The sequence below is a fragment of the Bubalus kerabau genome, chromosome 10 (genome assembly GCF_029407905.1).
Source record: "Bubalus kerabau isolate K-KA32 ecotype Philippines breed swamp buffalo chromosome 10, PCC_UOA_SB_1v2, whole genome shotgun sequence".
Taxonomy (NCBI): domain Eukaryota; kingdom Metazoa; phylum Chordata; class Mammalia; order Artiodactyla; family Bovidae; genus Bubalus; species Bubalus kerabau.
Window position 1 is genome coordinate 54636123 of NC_073633.1, and position 22108 is coordinate 54658230.

The 22108-nt window shown below is 37.4% G+C and overlaps 2 protein-coding genes across 17 annotated transcripts in view; both read left to right on the forward strand.

Moving 5' to 3' along the window:
• The window catches only part of RORA (RAR related orphan receptor A), an 816521-nt gene extending 800066 nt beyond the window's left edge, over positions 1-16455 (forward strand). For 7 of the 8 annotated variants that reach the window (XM_055537759.1, XM_055537758.1, XM_055537762.1 and 4 more), the window contains 4 exons: positions 465-575; positions 1536-1648; positions 3234-3394; positions 3622-7704. In XM_055537759.1, coding sequence (XP_055393734.1) covers positions 465-575; positions 1536-1648; positions 3234-3394; positions 3622-3802 — 566 coding nt within the window. In that variant the 3' untranslated portion in view covers positions 3803-7704. Of the gene's footprint in view, positions 1-464; positions 576-1535; positions 1649-3233; positions 3395-3621; positions 7705-13181 lie in introns of those variants that run through there. The other variant, XM_055537763.1, reaches the window with a different exon arrangement.
• A 134-nt stretch (positions 16456-16589) lies between these two features.
• ICE2 (interactor of little elongation complex ELL subunit 2) overlaps positions 16590-22108 on the forward strand; it is a 66352-nt gene continuing 60833 nt past the window's right edge. For 5 of the 9 annotated variants that reach the window (XR_008699259.1, XM_055537749.1, XM_055537752.1 and 2 more), the window contains exons 1-2: positions 16590-18604; positions 19533-19667. Coding sequence is in view for 6 of the 9 variants with exons in the window: in XM_055537749.1 (XP_055393724.1) it covers positions 19627-19667 (41 nt within the window). In the remaining 3 variants the exon portion in view is untranslated. The other 4 variants (XM_055537751.1, XM_055537750.1, XM_055537753.1 and 1 more) reach the window with 4 other exon arrangements.

A 22108-nucleotide genomic window follows, 5' to 3' on the forward strand; every position in this document is an offset into this window, starting at 1 on the left:
GTAACAATAATGCTTTCTTCATAGGGCTGTTGTAGTATTGATAGAATGCTCAAAGAATCCTCTCAGAGCAGCACCTGACATAGTAATCACCTAATAAAAGTTCACTGTCAATGGTACTTCCCTGGCAATCAAGTCGATAACGCTCTGTGCTTCCTCTGCAGGGGATACTGATTAAATCCGTGGTCAGGGAACTAAGATCCCACATGCCATGTGGTGTGATCAATAAAAGAATCCATGTATATATCTTAAATTACAATATTTTTAAAAGTTCCCTCTGTGAATGATGGTAGTAACGGTGATGGTAGCTAAACTGATTTTTTCTTTCAAGGTTTGAAAGTATTAAACTACAAGAAATGTTATTGGTATTCTCTCTGATCTTCAACTAGTAGATCTCTCTTCACTTTTTTCCATCTTTTTTTCCTAGGATAATAACTAAAATCATAACCTGTCTTTAATTTTGGCAGGTTGTGAAGACTTTATTAGCTTTGTATTTGAATTTGGAAAGAGTTTATGTTCTATGCACCTGACTGAAGATGAAATTGCATTATTTTCTGCATTTGTCCTGATGTCAGCAGGTAAGATTACCAAATACAATGGTTTTTCAATTGTCCAGGTAAAGAATTTTTACAAGTACACAACTTATAATGGCTATAGGATATTCAGGGGGATACCAAGAGAGACCGCCATCCTTGTTAAAATCTAATTTTCAGTTTTTCAGGTAACAATCCCTCTGCTACACACATTTATACATGTCCTATTTTAAGAAGACCTCATGCTATTCTGATAAACTCTTAAGAGATGAGAATTGAATAAAATCCTGTCTACAATTAACCTCCTGATAACAAGAGAAATGCTGTGGTAGAGTAGGCTTGCCCTCCTTAACACCAATCTCCAAGATAACGTGGTGTTTAAAACCTTCTCCTTTTTCTTTTTTTTTTTTTTTTTTTCCTCCTTTTTCTTAAAGTCCACTTGGATGTCATCCACAAGTTTATCTGAATTTAATCTCTATTTTTAACCAGTACTGCCTCTTGGTGATAACTACTTTTGAAAATTTGCTATCTCCTTTTTGGAATTCTTAGTCATAAAGATTCTATCCTAAACTAACAACCCTTCATTAATTTGGCATTCTCTCCTTGTACTTGTAAGACAATTTTCATATTTTTTGTAATGGCTAGGAGAATTGATATGAGTATTTCATTCAGAAACATAACTTTTAGAAAGTGTTGAGGGGCTGTGGTGGTTTCATTTGCACTTGTTTGAGCATGGTTTTAGATTTAAAGGACTATCTTTTTGGAAGAGGAGGACCCTCCTTTGCTTCAGGGGTCTGTAAAAATGGAAAGGCTTAGCACTCTGTTTTGTGTCATAGATTAGTTTTATTCTTCTTTAGGAGCAAATTTTGAATGAGGGGTGAAGGTGGCCTAATAGTCCCTGACTCTCTATTGTGGTATAATAATCTATATCTAAGAGTCAGGAGGAATTGGGTTTTCTGACAGCATGTTAGAAGAATACTAAGGAGTCTGGTTTTTCACATTTAGATCGCTCATGGCTGCAGGAAAAGGTAAAAATTGAAAAGCTGCAACAGAAAATTCAGCTAGCTCTTCAACATGTCCTACAGAAGAATCACCGAGAAGATGGAATACTAACAAAGGTGAGAGCTAAAGGTTTCCAGTTGACACAGCTGGCTTATCCCTTGCCAATGATCACACCGATCATGTTTGTAAGTCATCCCACCAGACCCCAGAATTCTCAGTAAGCGACAAGCTACTGAAAAGAAAGAAGTATCTCCATTTCAAAAAATTCTCTTGTGCCAAAATTCAGGTTAAGTTCTATTGGAATAATGGAGCAATGATAGAATTTTTTTTAAAGTAGTAATCATTCTGAAACCACCCCCCGGCCCTATTCCATAAGAGATGGGCAGAAAGCAGAGTTAATGTCCCATACTGATATAAACTAGAGAACTTAGAATTTAAATCTTGGAATTTAGAAGAAGGAAGTGATGAAGGACTAAAGCATCTAGAGTAACCATCTATTTTAATTTTCGTTCTATTTCCATTACATTCATTAATAATCAACAATAAATGGCTTTTGTATTTTCTTCATCAGTTTCTCATTACTACCCCGTATGCAAAACATAAGATTTCTTTTGTGCTTATTATCTTTCACAGTAAAGATATAATTAGGATGGCAATTTAAAATAGGCTAATATCCTTCGGTGCTGGTGCTAGTAGTATGTATTTAGTCTTAGAAAAATCAGCCCCGTTCTTTCTTAGATTATTTGTTTTATTGTTCCAGACCATGATTTGAAAGTTTTGGGATTTTCTTCCTGTTTACTTTCATTCTTTCCTCCTGATAGCTAGGCAAGGTCAGAAAGAAGTTAGGGGTTAATTGCAGTTTGTTTTTGATTTTGCATCTATTAAATGAGACACTGAGGCCGGAATGGGAAATGAAAGAAGACCTTTTCTCCATCTTCTTGCCCCAGTGCCAGGATACCATTCGGGTCTTTGATTATAGACAGCACCTAACACGTAACACAGGGTCAAGACTGATGCTCTGGTGAATTGTTCTGAGTTGAATATTCTGTGCTGCACAGTGCTGTAGAGTTTAAAAAGCATTTGTGCAAGTCATGCTACCGTCCTCAGCAGGTAAACAGTCCATGCTGAGACTCCACCAGTCCTGTTAACTTTTTTTTTTTTTTTCAAACCAGGGCCTTTTGCTCAGACCCAGAATTGCTTTGTTCTAGGCAGAGCTCTTTCTAGAGAAGAAACTTGTTGTCATTGGAGTGAGCCAGTATTCCTTTTGCATAAAATATGTAACAGATGGCTTTGCCTGTAGTAGCAGTGACTATCTACCCGTGGCTGCCCCTTTGCCCACTTCTCTGTTCTTTGTCACCACATCTCTTCCTTTTCCCCAGTGGTAAAAGGCAGGGTTCAGGATGACAGAGCAGAAAGCATGTTGGAAGAGGAGGAGTAAGTAAGAGACTTGAGTTCTTTTGTTTATGAACATCTTTTCGGGTTACAAATTATTGAAGACAATATTTGTCTTCAAAATCATATTTAACATATACCTGGTATTCTATATCATTTATTTTTACCATCCCTCTATTACTAGATGTTTAAGCTGTTTCAAGTGTGTTTCATCATTGTAAACAGTGTTGTGACGATCATCCAGATTCCCTGATTTTTGATTCTGGCATCTCTTCTCTCCTGACCCCATGTCCTTTCTTCCACTTACAGTTAATATGCAAGGTGTCTACATTAAGAGCCTTATGTGGACGGCATACAGAAAAGCTCATGGCGTTTAAAGCAATATACCCAGACATTGTGCGACTTCATTTTCCTCCATTATACAAGGAGTTGTTCACTTCAGAATTTGAGCCAGCCATGCAGATTGATGGGTAAATGTATCACCTAAGCACTTCTAGAATGTCTGAAGTCCAAACAATGAAAAGCAAACAAACAAATCAATTAACCGAGACACTTTATATGGCCCTGCACAGACCTGGAGCGCCAACACACTGCACATCCTTTGGTGATCGGGGTCAGGCAAAGGAGGGGAAACAATGAAAACAAATAAAAGTTGAACTTGTTTTTCTCATGCATATGATTTCCATTATGCCTACAGATATGGACCCTTTTTCTGTCTCGACTTCTTGATCGTTGACCTCTGTTTACAACAGAAGGCGGGTACTAAAGTTGGAAGATGTCCTTTTCTTGTAGCTCACTGCCCACAGACTTTCTACAGAGTCACCCATCTGTCGGTAACCACAGAGGGTCCAGCACTAATCGGTGACTGGTGTGCATAGCGGAGGTTGCGGCATTACTTTGCACAACTTGCTCTTTGTCTCATGAAGGAAGTTTTTATTTTTTTCACCGATTATTGCCAGTCAGCAGGACGGCACGAAAAGGGTCCATGGCACTAGCAACAATAGCATTATAATATATTACAGGGTAAATGGGCATGAAGACTATATATAGCTAAAAAGAGATATTGTTTATATATTGTTTTAATTAATATAAAATGTAGTTACTGGAGTAGCTTTTCCTGTTGAATTGATAAGGCACTTTCATTTTGCACCTTTTTTCTTTAAATTAAATGCTAGCGTGTTCACTGTCGTGTCGCATGTGCACCAGAAACACAAGTTTAACTGAGAAGGCTTGGAAGGTACGTCGGGAGGTATTTATGCTGCTGTTTACACAATTATTTTTAAAAGACTGGCTGGTCATATCTAGAAATCATGCTGTTGGATTAATTTTTTTTTTTTTTACACGTGAATTTGGAATTAGACACAGAACTCTCCCTAAATTGTCCTTTGCTTTTTGGATAAGTTTAAGGATAGATGTGTTTATGCTTCATACAAAGTTGAGTGATTGATTGGGGTCGATTTACCCCCTCATGCATAGTATTTATCCAAAGCTTTTGAGCATGCCACCTCATGGAGACTGGGGAGTGGGGGGTGCTCATTTCACACAGTTGAGTAGACTCAGTCTCAACTTGGAATTCTTAGGCTTTAAGAACAGATCAGTAACCAGAATATTTATCAGAATCTAGCTTTTAGCAGAAGAAGGACCCAAAGATTTTGTCTGGAGCAAACGCACACTCCCCATGTGTGAAGACATGAAGCATTTACTTCGTGAATGTTTATGTTCTTGGTATCATCTAGGAACCCTGAGACTTCCAGAGTGAATGGTTTCTAGACTAACTGCCTCTCCATGGTGTCATTCTAGAACACTCTTCTCCATATTTCACAATCAATGGACAGGAAGGCAAAGGAAACATACAATGTTGAACCAGTTTCTCTTATTTAAATGTTAACTATTGTTAAGTCTTTAAAGTGAAGTTGATGCAAGCTGCAAACATTTTCTTTTGTATTTATCTTCACTAGAAAACTGTGGACTGTAATTTATTTTATTAAATCTTTAGAAGACAGTTTGGCTTTTGTATTCAGGTGAGAAATATTGAGTTGTTTTTGTTTAATTTTGTGTATGTGTGTGTCTTTTGTTTTTTACATAATTCCCAGTAGGGGGGAAGGGGAAAGGAACAGTCTGATAAGACAAGTGTGCATATTCTAAAATAAGTGACCTTTGGGAATGTAGGCGTTTAGAAGATTTTAGTCACACTTGAAGTGGGATTCAAACCTCTGGCCTGACATCAAAGACCATGTCTATAGAGAAGAGAGAACATCTTCCCATAGTGTAAAGGTGAACATTTCCTAGCACCCTTTTACAGGGAAGAAAGGATCTCCTCTACCACCAGGGTTTCTTCCCCTGTCCTCCAATCTTCTGCAGGAATTCAACTCCTGCTGGGTCACCCAGAGCCCTCCACTCTGTTTTTAACTCCACTGACATTCTGACTTGTTTCCTGAGGGACTTGGAAAAGGGGAAGGAACTATTCACACAGAAGTGTGTATGAAGCCTAAATAACATCTTTTAAAAAAAGTTTTTTTAAAAAAATACAGTAAGGGTATAAGCATGAGTAGAAGATGAGAATAGTATTTACTTAAATTTCTTACAAGCATATAAAACTTTATGTGACTTTATATAGAGAGGTAACTACCAGCATATAGTATTTATATTTGGGCAAGAAGGGTTAAATCAAATTTTTAATTTAAATAAATATAGTTCCTTGAAAAATCAATAGTATTTATACTCTGAATAGAGTACCAACTTTAGTTCAGTTATTTATTCATCCTTTTTTTTTCCCCCTGTTGTTTCTCCTGTTGGGAAGAAACGGTGTGTTTTGTTTTGGTTTGGGTTTGTTTTTGTTTCTTTGTCATTTTGATTCACTAAATTTGGGGATGATTTTGTTAAAGTCTATTAACTTCTTTTTAACCAAAGCTTTCTGAATATGACCAGCCTCAGGTGCTAGCGCATTAAAGAGCAACTAAACCTAATTCCAGTGTCCATTTGTGAAATGATGAGAGCTAATTGGACTTCTCTGAGGGTGAGAGAGAATACAATGTTGAACATAAATTTCTTTTCCCAGAGGATTTTGCATGTACCTAATGCAAAAAAAAAAAAAAAAATGACGCTCTAATCTCAGTAAGTCACTCCATGGTGACATTGCTTTTGGAGTAAACCAAGATACATTGACATGATGCTGCTACTAGGTCTTTGTGAAAGAAAAACAGGGTGTGGACTTTAAGACGAAGTACATCGACAGTGTAGGAACAGAGTAGGAGAGGCGCGCTCGGTGAAATGAGGGAACAACTATTATACGGATTGAAGTTGGGATCTGAAGTTAAACAGTTTTTGTTGAAAAAATATGAAGTGCAGAGAAGGATGTGAAAAACTTTGTATTTTTATTTTCTTCCTTATTATAGAAATACCTGTGTGATGACACAAAATACTTGCTGATATAGAACAATTATTCTTAATCGTTCTTGTAATTAAAATTGCCTAAACTCAAATGTCCAATAGTCTTTTAAAGATTGGAATCACATCATTGTTATCCTGACTGCTGTGATGCCTCTTACACAATTTTTAAACGTCTGGTAAATAAGGCTTTTGCACAAAGCCTGAATACCTTCAGTTACAGTGGTGTCCAAATGGTTGCACTGTGTTGTGAAGAAACTGGCCTTGGTCACAATGAAATCAAAAGTGCAGATGAAAGTGCTTTTGGGGGCAGTTTGCAAATTGTGGTTAAAGCTATGGATTTTTTTTTAAGTGTTCAGCATCCTAATTTGCTTTAAAGGTGTGGATTTTTTTAAGTCTTCAGCATCCTAATTCACCCTTTCTAACTTAAAGAAAACATTACTTAAGACACTGCTTCTAAGTTTGGTTGTTCTTTATAGTGTGGATATTCAGATCTCTGTGAGCGTATGGGGATGAGCTGAGGGTCAGGTGAGGAGGGAGTGTGTGTGTGTGTGTGCGCGCGTGCGTGCGTGTGGTTTTTGTATGTATGATGTGTATGTGTCGGACCGCTTCTAGGCTACTAAGTGTCAATGGAAAAGGAAATGTATTCAAAATACTTAAATCAAAACTAGAAGATGGAAAAAAAAAAGATTTATTCTATACAAAGCCTTGTCTGGACCACTTTAGAGAGACTTCTATTTTTTTAACCCTTCTATAAATATTTGATGGCACTTGAAATATTCCTGCAATAAAATGTGATTTGTGTAAAGAAAAAAAAGATTTTGTAATGTGAAACAAAGAAAGAAAGTAATGTAATTTTCTAAAAAAAGAAATACAAACAAACAAACTTTGTATTATTTTCTTGATGGAATTTGTCTATCTGTCTTTGGAGAACTTTTTATTTCATTGAATGTGCCATAGTAGAAATACGTGTTTTTAGTTTTAGACTTAAGAAATAGCTGTTTGTGTTCCGACATTCCAAAATGCAAAACAGCCTAGTAGAATCTTTAATGAAAAGGTTTAAGTAGGAGGTAAGCTTCTCTCATTGTTGCTTTTTTGCACATGTTCTTCATTCCTCTCTAGTGCAATATGTACATAGAGCACTTCCAGGTGTACTTTGATCCCTCAGGGAAAATTACATATTTGTACAGTTTTTTTGGTTTTGTTTCTTTTTTTTTTTTTTTTTCCTTTTGTTTTTGGCTAAGGAATGTCGATTGAATCACTTGTTATTGTTGAGGGGCAGCCAGATAATAATCCTAAAGCCACTGTTTCCAACATTGATTGTTTAAATCATGTGTCCTTCCAATGCTATTATTTGAAGATAATAATAATAAAACATTATTTTCTGACAGTTCTTTGTGCTGATTGGTGGGAAAAAAAAAGGGTAAATAAGCACCTTACGATTGACTTACTGTGAATGACAATCCATCTTGATATCAATAATAGAAGCCCTATCATTTTGGAGTTCGGGTTATAAGAAACAAACAATGTGCTCAGGGATCTTCTAAAACTCTTAAAACAGGGTGGCCAGTACTACTGGGACAAAATTGTGTTTTGTATTGTTAATAATTATGATAATACTATCCCTCCAAGGCACAAGTGAACTGTGTAGAACTGCGTGTGTGTAAACCTCACTATTGTTCATTTTGTTTTGTTCAAAATGTATATGTTCTTCAGTCTTATGTGCTTAAAAACATTGAATAACTTCCAGAGCAGTATAAAGTGATGCCAGTACGTTCAAAAGATAAACTAATAGGTCATAATCAACCAAGAGCATCATTCAAAGTACAGTCCTGCGTACTTCACTCACCGTTTCTCTAATAATTAAAATATTCTTGATATATTTTATTTATATCATTATATATTAAAAGGTATTTCAAATTCTATATAGTATGGATAAAAATTTTTAGAAGCAGTCATGAAATAAAAGCCCTGCCTGTCAGTGCAGTGAGAGAGGTAAAAGATGAAACTTTTTTTTTTCTTTTCAAATACCAGCAAGTAACTCCTATTTTCACTGTGTTCTCCTCTAGAAACAAACAAACAAAAAAATTCCTTTGGGGGGGATTTTAACTGTCTTTTACTTCCACATTTGTAATCTGTTGAGTTAATATAAGAGCAAATGGCTATAAAGACAAACAAAACCCACCAATGTAACAGCAACATGAGCCAGCTTATAGGGTAACATTTTATGTTTTTGAAACATTTTGAACGTAATTATTTCAATATGCTACTTTCCATAACCTCAGTGAACCTCAGTGTAATTGTTCGCTTTGATTCTTCCACACCTAGAGTACATTTTTAGAAGAAGCTTTACATATTTTCTTACCCCATGGAAAGCAAAATTTAGGATAGCTTTCCATATTGTTTAGATAAAAAAAGAAACCGTCACCTTGTTTTGATGATAAAGACTGTGAAAACTGGCATAAATCTCTCTCTCTCCATATACATATATATATATATGTATGTATATACACACACATACACGTACACACACAGAAGTTATTGACATACATATTATACCATTTAGTTCCCGTTCTTACAAAGATATGACACAGCTGCTGCTGCTAAGTCGCTTCAGTTGTGTCCGACTCTGCGACCCCATAGATGGCAGCCCACCAGGCTCCCCCGTCCCTGGGATTCTCCAGGCAAGAACACTGGAGTGGGTTGCCATTTCCTTCTCCAATGCAGGAAAGTGAAAAGTGAAAGTGAAGTCGCTCAGTCGTGTCTGACTCTTAGCGACCCCATGGACTACAGCCCAGCAGGCCCTCCATCCATGGGATTTTCCAGGCAAGAGTACTGGAGTGGGGTGCCATTGCCTTCTCCGTATGACACAGCAGAAGCCCATAAAAACAACGTTATCCTATAGATCAGGGTATATGCCCATAAATGCAGTTGCAATAGTAAATCATCTATTACAGTCTGTGATACACGGCTTCATTGTATTTCCAAAACACTAGTATTATTATAGAGGTTCCACCAGATTTGATTAAAGAGACCTTCCTATTATTGTTTATTCTTAAGATAAGGCTGGCAAGCACTATCTTTACAAAGTAGTTGGTTTCACTTCTGGGTCTGTTTGCTTGTTTGTTTGTGTAAGTGAGCTCATTTTTGTCAGGCTGTCAGTACAGTTTTTAAAATAATCCGGAAGGCTGGCTTCATACTAAGGAGATATTGTAGATGGAGGGGATCCATGTTTAACCAGACCCTCAGAACTTAGAGCAATAAATACATTCAGTCATTTATTTATTTATAAATGAATGATAGAATATTCAGTCCAAATAGAAACAATGTCTTTTCAGCAATGCAACATAACGTGGAGGCTTGTGTTAAGAAGGTGAATATGAGAATTTTAAGGAGATGCCTAGAAAACCCATATTTACTGTTGACATTTAGTGTTTGCCGCAACAAACATCACACCTCTTTTTCTCTTTCCCTTCTAAGAACTGATGAAAGATAGCTTCCTATTAGCTTTGACGTGCTGTGTGTGCCATTATGTTGTTCTCCAAGAGCAACTAAGTTCTTTGCAGTGTTCGTGTGTGATTCCTTTCTCCTCATCATTACTTCAACATGGATGAATAGTATTCCTATGAACTTGGTTATCATTGAACAGATTGCATATGTAAATGCAGATAATTCTTGAGCAATATAGTGAATATGATTTCACACACACACAAATCTGTATGTACTGTACACATCTTCCTGAATCTAAAACTCTCTTCTTAGCCACAATGGTTTGAAATCTCATATAAAACAGTGGTAAATTTTGAACATTAGGACATTAGCTGGCTGCTTCTTTAAATGTACCTGTATTGTCTGCCTGCTCCTTTTGTGGAGATGTGTTTTTGTATTGGATGTTTGGGCCAATGGGAGGCTTCAAGCAACAACATATTTTCCCAGTTTAAATATATTTAACATACGACAAACCCCAGACAAGGCTTTTAATATGTATAAAGAACTGCAGTGTTAGGTGGTTTATTTGCAAACCGTTTTCAATGTTGTCCATTTTTATGGCACCTTTAACGATATTCTTGTTTCCAAAGTACAAAAAAAAAAAAATAGGTTAAATAATCTAGCCATAACTGAATGTCAAGCAATAAAACAAATGACTTTTGTGCATAGACTTAAAAAAATACAAATTTTAGACATCTGCATGTAAATGCAATCTCTTGTTTACTGCTTTCTTCAACTTGAGCAATTGATTCCTTATTTACTATTAACTTAAGAACTTGTAATGGCCTGTAAACATTTTCTCTCTTACTCTTCTTTCAAATTTACCTTCGTCCCTGCTTTTGAGTCATAATATTTAATGTTGTTCTGCACATCTCTATACAGTTAACTTTTTGGCTTTCATTCTGTATAGATAAGAAAATGTTATATTATAAACAGCCTACTCAGTGCAAATATTTATCTGTTTATCAAATCCACAATATGCTGTATAATACTGGTTTTACTATATAATCTATTTTAGACATAGCTGTTTAGAACTAGAGTGTGCTATTTTTGTGTTTTTCTGATGTGTGGTGCTAGATAAGTTACTTTTGTGAACAACAAAAAAAAACCCTTTTATTCCTAGACAATACCACCTTTGGGTCTTGTTAATTTCACTGAGTATAACTATATATTTGTATATATATACATATATATATATCTACCTGTGCCCAACTGGCAGCTGTATCAGAGTGCTGGATTTGGGACATGCTTTTCTCTTTAAATACATAATATCATGATATAAATTATTCTAGAGTGTATTTAATTAGGATAAAATTACTTCCTTAGTATGGATATTTGACATCTATAGGGTGAATTTGTTTATAAATATGGATATATGAAAATGTATTAGCATTTACTTTATGTTTGCTACTTGGCTTTATACCATATCTCCTAAGCTGAAAAATAATTTGCCAGGCCTTCAAGATCCTAAAGAAACACTCTAGTTTAATGGAGTATTATTTTTTTCTTACTAAGGCACCTTATTATTGGCACCTGACAGAGTTGTGTACTTAGCTCCTATAATAGATAATACACATTTATATAAAATATCCTTGTTGGCTTGATGGCAGAATAAACCTTTCCCCTCCTACCTGAGCCATGAGAAGTATAGAGACATCCGCTATCATGGCAGAACATGGGCCATAAAGCAGCTTTGACAAGGGATGTTCTGTGTTAACTTGACCTCAACCAGTTCCATGAACTGAGTGAAGGACCTTCATTTAAAAGTCATTTAATAATAAGCTTAGTTAATTCTTTCACCTGTTCTCCCAAGACCTATCGGCTTTCTTAAAAAAGAAAAATCCACGTATATCAAATATCTAACTAAGGATGTAGTTAACCTTATTAAATATTGATTAGAATTGTTCTGTAATATTACTGAATTTGTAAGATCTTTAGCAAAGATTTTTGAGCAATTTATAAATATAGAGCAAATGTTTCTGTTTACTGCACTTTTTGTAATTGAAGGTGATAAATTCTCAAGCCATGGTTATTGGCTTCCATGCACTGAATATTTACCCACAATTCTAGACATTTTCCATTTTTATGGAAGAGTTGCTGTTACCTTAATTATAAATGCAATCATGTGGTTAATGAGAGCTAATGCTTATAGTTAACCTTTTAAAGTGAATTGGCTACAGTTTAGGGAGAAATCTCTTTGAATACAAATCATTTCATTCCTTATTGCTTCGCTTAGAAAGGGATTGAAATTTTTTTTTTTAGCACCATTTCATATCCTAAGGTTCCTAAGGATAGAGATAGTATCTCTTTGTGTCTGCACAGTGGCCAGCACATGTCAGCATTTGATAATTGTTAAATAACAAGTGTGCCCCAATTCCAACTTTTTTCCTGGGTTGTTTTGGTAAATTTATAAAGTATGCCAAGCCTTATGGTTAATACTTTCTTCTACAACCAAGTTTTAAAGCCACATTTTCAAAGACCACATGAAATGCTGATTCTAATTGTGTGTAGGTCTTGAGGATTAAGCACACAAATTTCACAAAACTCTGTGAGTAACAAACTCAGCCTTCTGTAAATATACATGCAAGTTCGGAAACAGTAATACTGTACCTATAAATATGCGCTGTCTGTTTTGTGTACAGTATGTAAAAACTCCTTTTCTGCCACACTAAAAATGCAAGCCATTTATGGGAATCCTAAAAAATAGTATTGTACTAAACCTTTGCTAATGATCTTTATTAGAGGATCATCCAACTTTTCACTGACATTGGGTTTTCTTTTCAATTCACTCTTACAGTAGTCTGCTTATTTCCAGCCGTTTGTTATTTTATTGAGTCCTCAATTTAAAAAAAAAATATTTTGATTCATTTTGTAAATACAAGCTGTAAAAAAGAGAGATTTAATGTTGTCTTTTAAATACTCCAATTTTCATTCTAATATGAATGTTGTTATATTGTACTTAGAAACTGTACCTTTAATATTACATTACCTTTATTAAAAGTGCATTGAACACATCAATTTTAGATGTGCTTTATGTACTGTTATCCTATAATAAAATTTCAGCTTCTAATGGAACACTTGCCTCATTTTTCTTTCTTTTACTTGGTTCTTGAATTGCATGTACAGTTTTCTAGCTTATCTCCATAGAATGGAGTAGGACAACCTTGCTACTCAAAGTGGGTCTATAGACCTGTGGCAGTGGCATCACTCATGACCTTGACCTTGTCAGAAATGCAAAAACCTAGGCACCATCCCAGACCTACTAAAACAGGATGTGCATTTTCACAAAATCCCCAGGTGATTGGTTTGTATATTAACGTTTGAGAAGCACTGGTCTATCAGGTAGTACTTTAAAAAATATAATTTGTCTCTATTTTGCAGGGAACAAAACATATACAAGGATCGAGCTACCCTTTGATCAGAAAAGGCAAAGAAGGAAATTTCAACTTGTGAGGAAACATCTATTGATTGATAGTAGCTGCCAGAATTGCAGAAATGAGGATTCTCAAAGGATTGCCATGACTGATCGGTGATATCTACCCTGAATGTAGGAGGGGAGAAAACCTGAACTCACACCACACTTTGTCATCTTTGCTTTAGAAATCATTAAAGGAGAATGTCAAAATGATGCCAAAGGCTTTAAAGATGCCAAAGACTTTTTAAAAATCTGACTTTACCTGGGCTATCATTGTACCATCCCAGCCTGGCCCCTTCTCTTGAGTAGATCAGATAGGAGTAAACCAATAGAGTTAACTTCAGCTAAATATCACATGATTTTAATGATGCAAAGCCTCATCATAAATTATTTTCAAAGTAATCTCAAGGACATTGACATTATAAAATATTTGGAAGTCAGACTGAAGTCAGACTAAACGCAACTGAGTTGGGCTTTTCCTCCACCCACATTCCTAAGCGTCTCTTGCACTTAGTAAAATAACTATTTGAAATGATCCCCAAAGTCATTGCATATAACAAACATCATGAATCACACTGATGGATCCCCAGTTTGTCTAGAGGCAAACTTAAACATCCAAGAGTGGCAGAAGCCTCTTGCTAGATTAACAGCCACTTTATCCTTTACCTGTACCATCAGTTGTGAGCTTGTTTTCCTAATGTCATTTATCTATGATTAAGGAGCTAACAAAAGTCTTTGTGTGTTTACTATGATTCTGGATTTTTTCTCCTTTAGAGGGGAAATATTGACTCTAGTAAGATATAGTCATGTCCCAGTAATCCATTTGTTATTTATCTGCCTGATAGATTTCTCAAACAATATTTTAAATTCCAGAATGATTTATTTGTAGGGGAGAAGATGCTTCAACTGTGACTTGTTCTTTGCTTACAGAACAAAAATTAATTTTAACCTCCCTCACAGTTAATTACAATACTCACCCCCTAACAAGTCTCACATCTATCTTCTACCATTCTTTCTTTACTGTTTCCATAAAATACACATTGTATTCTAAAGACAGATACTTATTTAGTTATCCTACTTGGAATTATTTCTGCTATCATTACTTTCTCTCTGTGGGATAGTTAGGGGCTACCTATAAATAACTAGCATTCATGGAGTGAATGTGGAGGGGGAAAAAAAAAAACTGCTGAGAAATTGGTGCAACCACTGTGGAAAACAGTATGGAGGTTGAAGAAAAAAACACTAAAAATGGAAAAACAGTTTCCATGCGATTCAGCAATCTCACTCCTGGGCAAATATCCAGAGGAAACTCTAATTTAAAAAGATAGCAGCACTATTTACAATAGCCAAGACATGGAAGCAACCTAAATTTCTCTTCTTTGTCAGAGGAATGGATAAGGATGATGTGGTGCATACATACAGTGGACTCAGCCATTAAAAAAAAGAGAATGAAAGAATGCCATTTGGAGCAACATGGATGAACCTAGAGATTATTGTATTAAGTGAAATAAGTCAGAGAAAAACAGATACCATATGTAACGCTTAAATGATGAATCTAAAATATACAAATGACCTATTTACAAAATATAGACAGGCTCACAGTCATAGAGAACGAACTTATGGTTACCAAAAAGGAAAGGGGATAGGGAGGAATAAATTAGGAGTTTAGCAGTTAAAAACTATTATGTGTATCAATAAATAAACAGCAGGGTACTATGGAATAGCACATAGAATTATATTCAAAATCCTGTGATAACCTAGAAAGTAACACAACATTTTAAATTAACTATACTTCAAATTTTAAAAATTAAAAGAAAAAAAAGATTGGTATTCAAATGAACAGTTAATTCTGGGTCTTATTTTAGCCCAGAGAGCATCTTATACAGAATCCAATAAAATATACTTCAAAACTATTATATTCTGAATAGAAAAATTTGAATACTTCAGTCATTCTGTTCTGACAGCATAGCTAGCATTTCTCTGACTTTTCAGGAGTAATGATAATTCCTCCTCACTTGAAGTATCATTTATTGCTGAAAAGCCTAATTAGAACAAACTACTATTGGCAACAATATTTCTCCCATTAGTTTCTGAATCAATTACTAGATTGAAACGTCTTTGCTAGGGGGCTATTTCTGGATTCTCACTTTGAAAATACCTTATGGATGATTGTAAATTCAAGAAATTCCCTGAGTGAAGTAGTTACCAGCTTCACTTCATGGCCAAGTTCATCCCAGATAAAGCAAAAAAGGAAGCTTGTTAGCTTAAGGGTAGGAAAATAACGTGGTACTGATTAAAAAAAAAAAAGAATAGATGATCTTGCACATTTCTCTATCTTGATTTGGTTGACAAGAAGAAATACACATAACAAGTCTGATAACTTCACTTAGCCAGGTACTTGCATTTTAAAGTTCTTTTTGAAATTGTGGTCCACTGAACCATTTTATAAACTCAAAATGAGTAACTACTCTTGTAAATTCTTTCAAAATTAAATTGGCTTCTTGTACAACTTACAAGTTTATTTTTCAGTTAGCAAAAATGAAATAAAATCTTTCTTCTGCTTGAATATCCACAGAATAAAATGGAACAATCACTTTGAAAAATATTTGGCAGTGTTTTTAAAAAGTCAAACACAAATTTACCATACAACCCAACAATTCTATTTCTATGTATCTGCCCAAGGGAAATGAAAACACAAATTTCACACAAAGACTTGTATACAATCGTTCATACCAAGATAACTCATAATAGCCAGAAAGTGGGAACCATCTAACACTCATTGTGTCGACAGGATAAACAAAATGAGTATATACATAAATGTGCTACCATTTAGCAACAAAACAATTACTAATACTTGCTACAACATGGATGATCTTCAAAAATGGATGATCTACTAGGAGAAAAGAATCCAGATGCAAAAGACTATATGCTGTATAATTCTGTTTATCTGAAGCATCCAGAAAAGGCAACTCTGTAGAATTATGAAGCTGCTTAGTGTTTGGCCAGAGATAGAGGTGGGAAGAGAGAGCACACAGGATTTCTCAGGGCTCCTTAACTGAAAAGGAGCACACAGGATTTCTCAGGGCGATGGAGATATTCTAAAACTTGGTAGTGTTGATAGCTGCATAGCTGTGAACTTAACTAAAAATCAGTGAATAACTGAAGTAAATTTTATGGAACATGGATTACACCTCAATTAAAAACTGTTTCACACACACACACACACACCATGTTTTCCCTATAACTCAAAGAATAAGTCCAAAGTTCTAAATTCTTTAGCATGCCATAAAAACCCTCTTAGGCCCCTCCCTTTTCCCTGGTCTAAGGGCCTTCACCTTGCCCAACACAGTGATACAGTAGCTGTTCTCCTCCCCACAGCATGCACACTGTTTCATACTTCTGTGCTCTTCACACCCCCAAAACCACAGCCCCTTTATCCAGTGAACTCCCAGTAGTCCTTCAGTTCAGTTCAGTCGCTCAGTCGTGTCCGACTCTTTGCGACCCCATGAATCACAGCACACCAGGCGTCCCTGTCCATCACCAACTCCCGGAGTTCACTCAGACTCACATCCATCGAGTCAGTGATGCCATCCAGCCATCTCATCCTCTGGCGTCCCCTTCTCCTCCTGCCCCCAATCCCTCCCAGCATCAGAGTCTTTTCCAATGAGTCAACTCTTTGCATGAGGTGGCCAAAGTACTGGAGTTTCAGCTTTAGCATCAGTCCTTCCAAAGAAATCCCAGGGCTGATCTCCTTCAGAATGGACTGATTGGATCTCCTTGCAGTCCAAGGGACTCTCAAGCATCTTCTTCAACACCACAGTTCAAAAGCATCAATTCTTTGGCGCTCAGCTTTCTTCACAGTCCAATTCTCACATCCATACATGACCACTGGAAAAACCATAGCCTTGACTAGACGAACCTTTGTTGGCAAAGTAATGTCTCTGCTTTTCAATATGCTATCTAGGTTGGTCGTAACTTTTCTTCCAAGGAGTAAGCGTCTTTTAATTTCATGGCTGCAGTCACCATCTGCAGTGATTTTGGAGCCCAGAAAAATAAAGTCTGACACTGTTTCCACTGTTTCCCCATCTATTTCCCATGAAGTGATGAGACCAGATGCCATGATCTTCGTTTTTTGAATGTTGAGTTTTAAGCCAGTTTTTTCACTCTCCTCTTTCACTTTGATAAAGAGGCTCTTTAGTTCCTCTTTGCTCTCTGCCATAACAGTGGAGTCATCTGCATATCTGAGGTTATTGATATTTCTCCCAGCAATCTTGATTCCAGCTTGTGTTTCTTCCAGTCCAGCGTTTCTCATGATGTACTTTGCATATAAGTTAAATAAGCAGGGTGACAATATACAGCCTTGACGTACTCCTTTTCCTATTTGGAACCAGTCTGTTGTTCCATGTCCAGTTCTAAGTTGCTTCCTGACCTGCATACAAATTTCTCAAGAGGTAATCCTTCAAGACCCAGCTAAATGAAACTTCTTCTCTGAAGTAGTCTCTAAATTGTCTCAGTCAGAATGAGTTCCCTCCTCATTGGGTTCCCATAGTATCTGTAATGTTAAACACAACATGAGAGCTGTGAGTTTCAATTTTATTTAGGGACTTACTGAAGAGTATAATCCAAGATACTGCCTCTTAGCTCTAAGGAACCAAAGAGGTAAGGGGACAGGTCAGTATACATGTGATATTCTGGAAGGGAGATGTAACCAAGCAAACCTTCTTGGTAAAAAGTTGCTGCTAGTCAAGAGAAACAGGCAGCTTAATGGTTGTAATGCTTTTCTAAGTATAGGAAAATGCATTTAATCCTCTCAAAAAACTACTGAATAGGTGCTCCACGCTCACACACACGTGCTCACAATATCTCTATTTTATTGATGAGTCAGTTAAGACACTTGAGTAAAGTCACAATAAAGTCTGGGTATTTCCAGTACTGTACTTGTCACCTGTCCTCCTTCCAATTTACCATACCCTCAAGGTGGAGGACTTTCTAGGACAATATGCAGCCCGGAGAAGGAAATGGCAACCCACTCCAGTATTCTTGCCTGGAGAATCCCAGGGACAGAGGAGCCTGGTGGGCTGCCATTTATGGGGTCGCACAGAGTTGAACAGGACTGAAGCGACTTAGCAGCAGCAGCCCCTCAAGCGAGTGTCCAGCAAATCCTATCTCAGCTTCCAGGGCAGACTACCAGGAGTCTGGAGACGCGGAGAGGGCCCCGCCCACTGCGTCTCTGCTGACGCCATCACGCAGGGTCGAGGCGGCGCCGCAGCCTCCTTTAAATAAGGCCTTCCTAGGTCGCGCGTGCGCGCGAGAGAAAGGAAAGGGGTGGGGAGTGTGTTTTTGTTCCGTGGGGGTCGCGGTCTGGGCCAGAGTCGCCGCGGACCACGAGGTGGGCGGCAAGGCAGCTTCGTGACGGAGACGCGGTGGGGAGGGCGCGCTCGTGAGAGTCGGGAACATGGCGGCCCGTCGGCCGTGCCGGGACCCTGCACACAGCTGATGCTAGCGCAGACCTGTTCTCCGGCTTTGCTGGCAGATTTCTTACCTCCCTGGAACCTTGTTTCTCCTTTGGTTCCCTTTCCCTCAGCCTTCCTTGTGTCTTCCTCGGCTCTCTTGCCCCAGCCCCTCTCTGGGCAAAAGTGTGGAAGGTGGGTTCAGTAGGAACAGGTGAGGCCCGTCCGTTACTGAGAGAGAGACTAGCATTTGACTGCGTTGCTCACAAACTCTTATCTGTACGCACAGGATGACAGGAGATGCACTGAACTTGGAGTGTTGATGTTCAGACCAGATTTGTAGTGCTAGTGATTACTCTTCTTGATCCCGTTAAATGCCACTTAAGTTATCTAGATCTCAGCCTTCGCAAAAGGGAGGTTCTGTTTGAAAGATTCTTGATATCCAGAGCTTCTGCTCTTCGTCGCTTGCCAGAATTTGCCCCATAATTATCTTTGGGAAGGTGGAAGCATGATTTATTTTGGCAGTAAGGGAGTCGGGGCAGGGGGCTGAGTCAAGACATACATCCCGTGCCCTAATGGGATTTAATATGTGAACAATGAGAACGCCAATCTGTTTCCATCTTTATTTTCGAGAAGTTCCTGGAATAAGTTAAATGGAGAAGGACTGATCCTGTGTCAGCTTCGCAATTCTTCCTCAAAGACCTTGGAAATATTCATCTGTCTGCTTTCTCTCTCTCTCTCTTTTTTTTTTAAGTGTCTGTGTCGGGTGAGGGTAGGTGTTAGGAACAGGTTCTTGCCTCATCTGAGGTAACAGTATCTGGCCCGCCAATCACCTGATTTTGTTCTTGATCTTTGGTTTTTCCTCAGTTGAGCGCAAATTCTGGAGAAATCCTCTTCCTTTAAGAGCCTGCACTGCCAGGCAGCAGAATTGTGAACTAGAGTGAAGGAGAAATCTAGGAATATGACTTCCATGATGGCCATGGGTGAACCAAGGTTGAACTGGTGAGTTACATCTGTTTGTAATTCCCTAAAGTGGATTGAGGGGCTTTCCAGGTGGCTCCGCTGTAAAGAATTCACCTACCAATTCAGTAGACACAGGTGCAGTCCCTGGGTCAGGAAGATTCCCTGGAGAAGGAAATGGCAACCTGCTCCAGTATTCTTACAATTCCAGGGACAGAGGAGATTGGCAGGGTGCAGTCCATGGGGGGTCTTAAAGAGTCGGACACAACTGAGGGACTGACTGGGCACCTACGCAACAAGATTGAAGTGGGTCTGGTGACTAGGTTAGGAAAGGAGGGTATCTGGCCTGAAGAGATCTGGAGGAAACAAGAGGACAAATTCAGTGGCTTAAGAGTTTACGATTCTCATCTACACCTGCTGAGCAGTTTTAAGTTATCTTTGACTGTACTTCCTCTCCTAAAGCATGTAGATTGTGTCTGTGTATAGGTCCATCTTGTATTTATTGTTGGTCTTAGTGAAGGAGAGATACTGGAATATTCTTGTATTCAAGAACCTAGCCCATATCTGTACAAGTAATAGACCTTCTTTAAGAACTGACAAGCTTTTTTTTATATTGGAATCTATATCAAGTGATAATGTAAATGCATAGACTATTTTAGAAGTGTATGAGACCATCCCAAATAAAGGACTCTATTAAGTAATATATTGGCAATAGAAATCTAATGTATGTGCTGCTTTAGGTCAATTTGACACACATTAACTGAGCATCTATACTAGTGAAGGAGTTTGCTAGCAGAGGAGAATATAAGAGATAACAAAGATAGCTAAGATAGCACCTGACTCAAAGATTCAATCAGTATGTATACTAGTATAATGTAGATGATGATATTGTGTATAATGATGTAATATAATTCATATTGCTTCACTGGCAATCATATTACAATATAGAAATGTCATTGAAGTAACATGCTATACACCTTCAATTTACAAAATGTAACATGTCAAATTTATCAAATAAACTCAGTATGTGCTTAATAAGTACTTGCTTACTGCAAAGAGTGCTCCCTTCCTCCAAGGAGCTCACAATCCCTGGGGCCTGTGACTTTGTTTTGTATGTTATGCAAAAATTTTAGAATTTAATGAGATGTCACAAATACAGTACCATAGCAAGTAACAAGAAACTACCCTGGTGTATACCAAATAAGATTTTTTAATTTTATTGTTTGTACATTAATCATTGTTTTTTAGATAAACACCTTTAAAAATAGAAATGAATATGGCACAAATATGCTAGAATTTCCCATTTTAGAAATGGCCAGCTGCAGGTGCTATTTGATTAGATTGTTCTGTTGTAAGTTCCTAGAGATATGCTCGTTTATGTTTCTTGCTATAAAGAATATGTTCAAATGCAACACAGATGCTCTTCTATACCGTTGACATTGTGAAACCAAGTGTGGTTCAGGGCCTTTGCATTGCCTTTGCATTGCATTATAGACCTTGGAACTGTCCTTTTCTATAGAATCCTACTAATTTTTGGCATCCCTAGATTAATGGGTCTCAGTGTATTTAATTTTTAAATTGTTTCCTTCAACTAGCATTTATTTGACGCTTACTGGATGGAAAGCCTTGACAACGGTATGTTAGTCTGTAAGTTAATTACAATATGGAAAATCATATATGACCTTACAAGTGGTTTTAGTAGAGGCACACTATTGATCACATTTACCAAGTAAACAAAAATAGTTGGATAATCAGTCTTTGTAGTGTTTTTTGGCCGAGCACAGTAGTGAATAAGACAAAAATAAGTTGAGAAGCATTTTCTTTGAGCAATCAAACAGCTTAATGTTATGCCACAGAGCCTAAGATGAGTACTAAAAGAAAAAACAAGGCTGATTATTGAAATTGGAAAATTTCAAAATGGGCCTAGCTTAAAAACTATACAAGAAATAATAAAACATCTAAACTCACACATCTGGTTCAGTTCAGTTCAGTCGTGTCCGACTCTTTGTGACCCCACGAATCACAGCACACCAGGCCTGCCTATCCATCACCAACTCCCAAAGTTCACTCAAACTCATGTCCATCGAGTCGGTGATGCCATCCAGCCATCTCATCCTCTGTCGTCCCCTTCTCCTCCTGCCCCCAATCCCTCCCAAGCATCAGGGTCTTTCCAATGAGTCAGCTCTTTGCATGGGGTGGCCAAAGTATTGGAGTTTCAGCCTCAGCATCAGTCCTTCCAATGAACACCCAGGACTGATCTCCTTTAGCATGGACTGGTTGGATCTCCTTGCAGTCCAAGGGACTCTCAAGAGTCTTCTCCAACACCACAGTTCAAAAGCATCAATTCTTCGGCCCTCAGCTTTCTTCACAGTCCAACTCTCACATCCATACATGACCACTGGAAAAACCATAGCCTTGACTAGACGGACCTTTGTTGGCAAAGTAATGTCTCTGCTTTTCAATATACTATCTAGGTTGGTCAT